The sequence below is a fragment of the Azolla caroliniana genome, unplaced genomic scaffold (assembly GCF_043228905.1).
Source record: "Azolla caroliniana isolate FFs.n. ecotype wild unplaced genomic scaffold, voAzoCaro1.0.p SCAF_1, whole genome shotgun sequence".
NCBI lineage: Eukaryota > Viridiplantae > Streptophyta > Polypodiopsida > Salviniales > Salviniaceae > Azolla > Azolla caroliniana.
The window spans coordinates 25,245,248-25,247,308 of record NW_028230436.1 but is presented as its reverse complement, the minus strand read 5'-3'; the positions used below and the strand labels follow the sequence as shown (position 1 = coordinate 25,247,308).

Below are 2,061 nucleotides of genomic sequence, written 5' to 3'. Positions count from 1 at the left end.
AGACACACGAAGACGACCAAGAAGAAGAAGAAGAAGAAGAAGAAGAAGGGTTGTGTTTTCATGGCAACATGCAATGGTTATACTCATCGTGCAGATGCAGGGGGATACTCAGCAAGGAGAGGATGCGGAGGAGCAGAGAATATTGAAAAGGAAAGGAAAGGAGGAGGAGGAGGAGGAGGAGGAGGAGGGGGATGGGGGCCGGGCTGGGGATTCACTGGCGCAGGAAGAGTGTTGGAATTCACAGTCAGAGGGGGCAGAGGAAGTAGTAGTAACTGTAGTAGTAGTAATAGCAGAAGAGGAGGAGCATGGAGATGCGTAATGGATCCAGGAACGCCGATCAAACTCAACACAGCTAGGAATAATGGCCATACCTCCAATTCATGCCATGGCGGCGGCGGCAGATCATCATCACACGAGGAGACATGTCCGGCCTGCGGTTTGACAGGGAAGCTCCGTTATCCGCCGGGTCCCCTCCCTGACTTGCCCCTTCCCTCTCGCCTACCATTAGTAGGACGCCGGCGGCTGCGCAGGCGCCGGGCATGGGATCATCCGCCTTCCTCCTCTAACTGCATCAGCCTCTTTAACGACACCTCTATCTCTACTAACCTTCTGGTCCCCGTTCCTGTTCCCCTTCCTGTCCGTCCTCGCATTCGGCTTCCCTACCCTCCTCCTCGCCCTTCCCCTCCCGCACCTCGAAATCACGCCGCCGCCGCCGCCGGTGGGCCTGCGCAGGCTCCTTCTTATTCTTCTTCTTCTTCTTCTTCTTCTCGTCGCCCTGCAGACCCTAATTCCGCTCGGCCTGCTCGTCCATGGCGCCCTCGTCGGCCTTTCCCAGACCGCCCCCCTGTCTCCATTTTCCAGTCACCTCCACCCCTACTCAACTCGCCGCCCCCCACTTCCCCTCCTGCTCCTCGCTCCCGCTCCCGCACGCCGCCTCCTCTCATCTTCACCGCCCCATTCTCCCAATTCGCCTCCACTTCCTCTCTCTCCCTCTTACCTCCTCCTGTCCGCGGCTCCTCCTCCGATAGCTGCAATAGCAATAGGAATACCAATAACAGCGATGACAGTTCTGGGCCTCCTCAGACCACAGACTCTCAGGCCGCCTCCTACTCCACGGATTCCTCCTCCCCTGCCTCCTCCTGTAATGGATTACGCGTCTCGGAACTGGGCCACAGCGAGGGCGACGAGGAGGAGGAACAGGAACAGGAACAGGAACAGGAGGAGGAGGAGGGCGGCTTTGATGACGGTGATGATAGTGGTGACGGTGACGGTGACGGTAATGGTGACGGCGACGGCGACGGCGACGGTGATGGTGGAGGTGAAGACATTGAGAATGAGAATGAGAATGAGAAAGAGGAGGAGGAGAGGCATGATGATGATGATGATGATGATGATGATGCAGGAGGAGGAGGGGTTGGCGCCATCTGCGCTCGTTCCTCCTCCTGCCCACGTGTCACTTGCCGCATTGACTACGTCCACCAGGACTACGCCTTGGACTTCAAGCTTCCCCGCCGCAACCCGGCTCCGTACGGCGGCGGCGGCGGCGGCGGCCATGAGATTGGCGGTGAGGGTGTGCAGTGGGGGAGATCTACCGCCGCCGCCACCGCCGCCACCGGCGGGCAGTATGAGGCCCACACAAAATTCATGAGCATCGATTGCTACAACCCTAAAGCCCCCGATGAGAACTACCGGTTCCACATTGACGTGGTCCGGACGTCGGCGCGAGGGTACGGCATCAACATCCTCCAGTGCCCCCCCAAACGTAGACTCCACTGCCCCCCTCCTCTTTATAATAATGGCCCCCACCCCTCCACCACCTGTACGGGTACTGGCGATGGCCGTGTGCCGGCCGGAAAGACGGGCAGGCCACAAACCCAACCGGCCGACCGAACCCCTCTTGCGCCCGTGCCGTTACGACCCAACAATGATCCCTCCGAGCTGGACGAGGTCCGTATATCTAGTGCCGGAGTGTCCAGCGGAGACGATGATGATGACCGTGCTTGGGATGATGATTGCAATTGCAATGTCCCATGTGGTGCACTCCATTGCAAAGCCAAGTAA

General features: G+C 58.9%; 1 protein-coding gene across 1 annotated transcript; it reads left to right on the top strand.

Moving 5' to 3' along the window:
* The first annotated feature begins 318 nt into the window (after window positions 1-318).
* Window positions 319-2,061, top strand: LOC147869246 (uncharacterized). The gene has a single exon (XM_087323305.1). It carries the CDS (start codon window positions 319-321, stop codon window positions 2,059-2,061), a length of 1,743 nt encoding a protein of 580 aa, XP_087179431.1.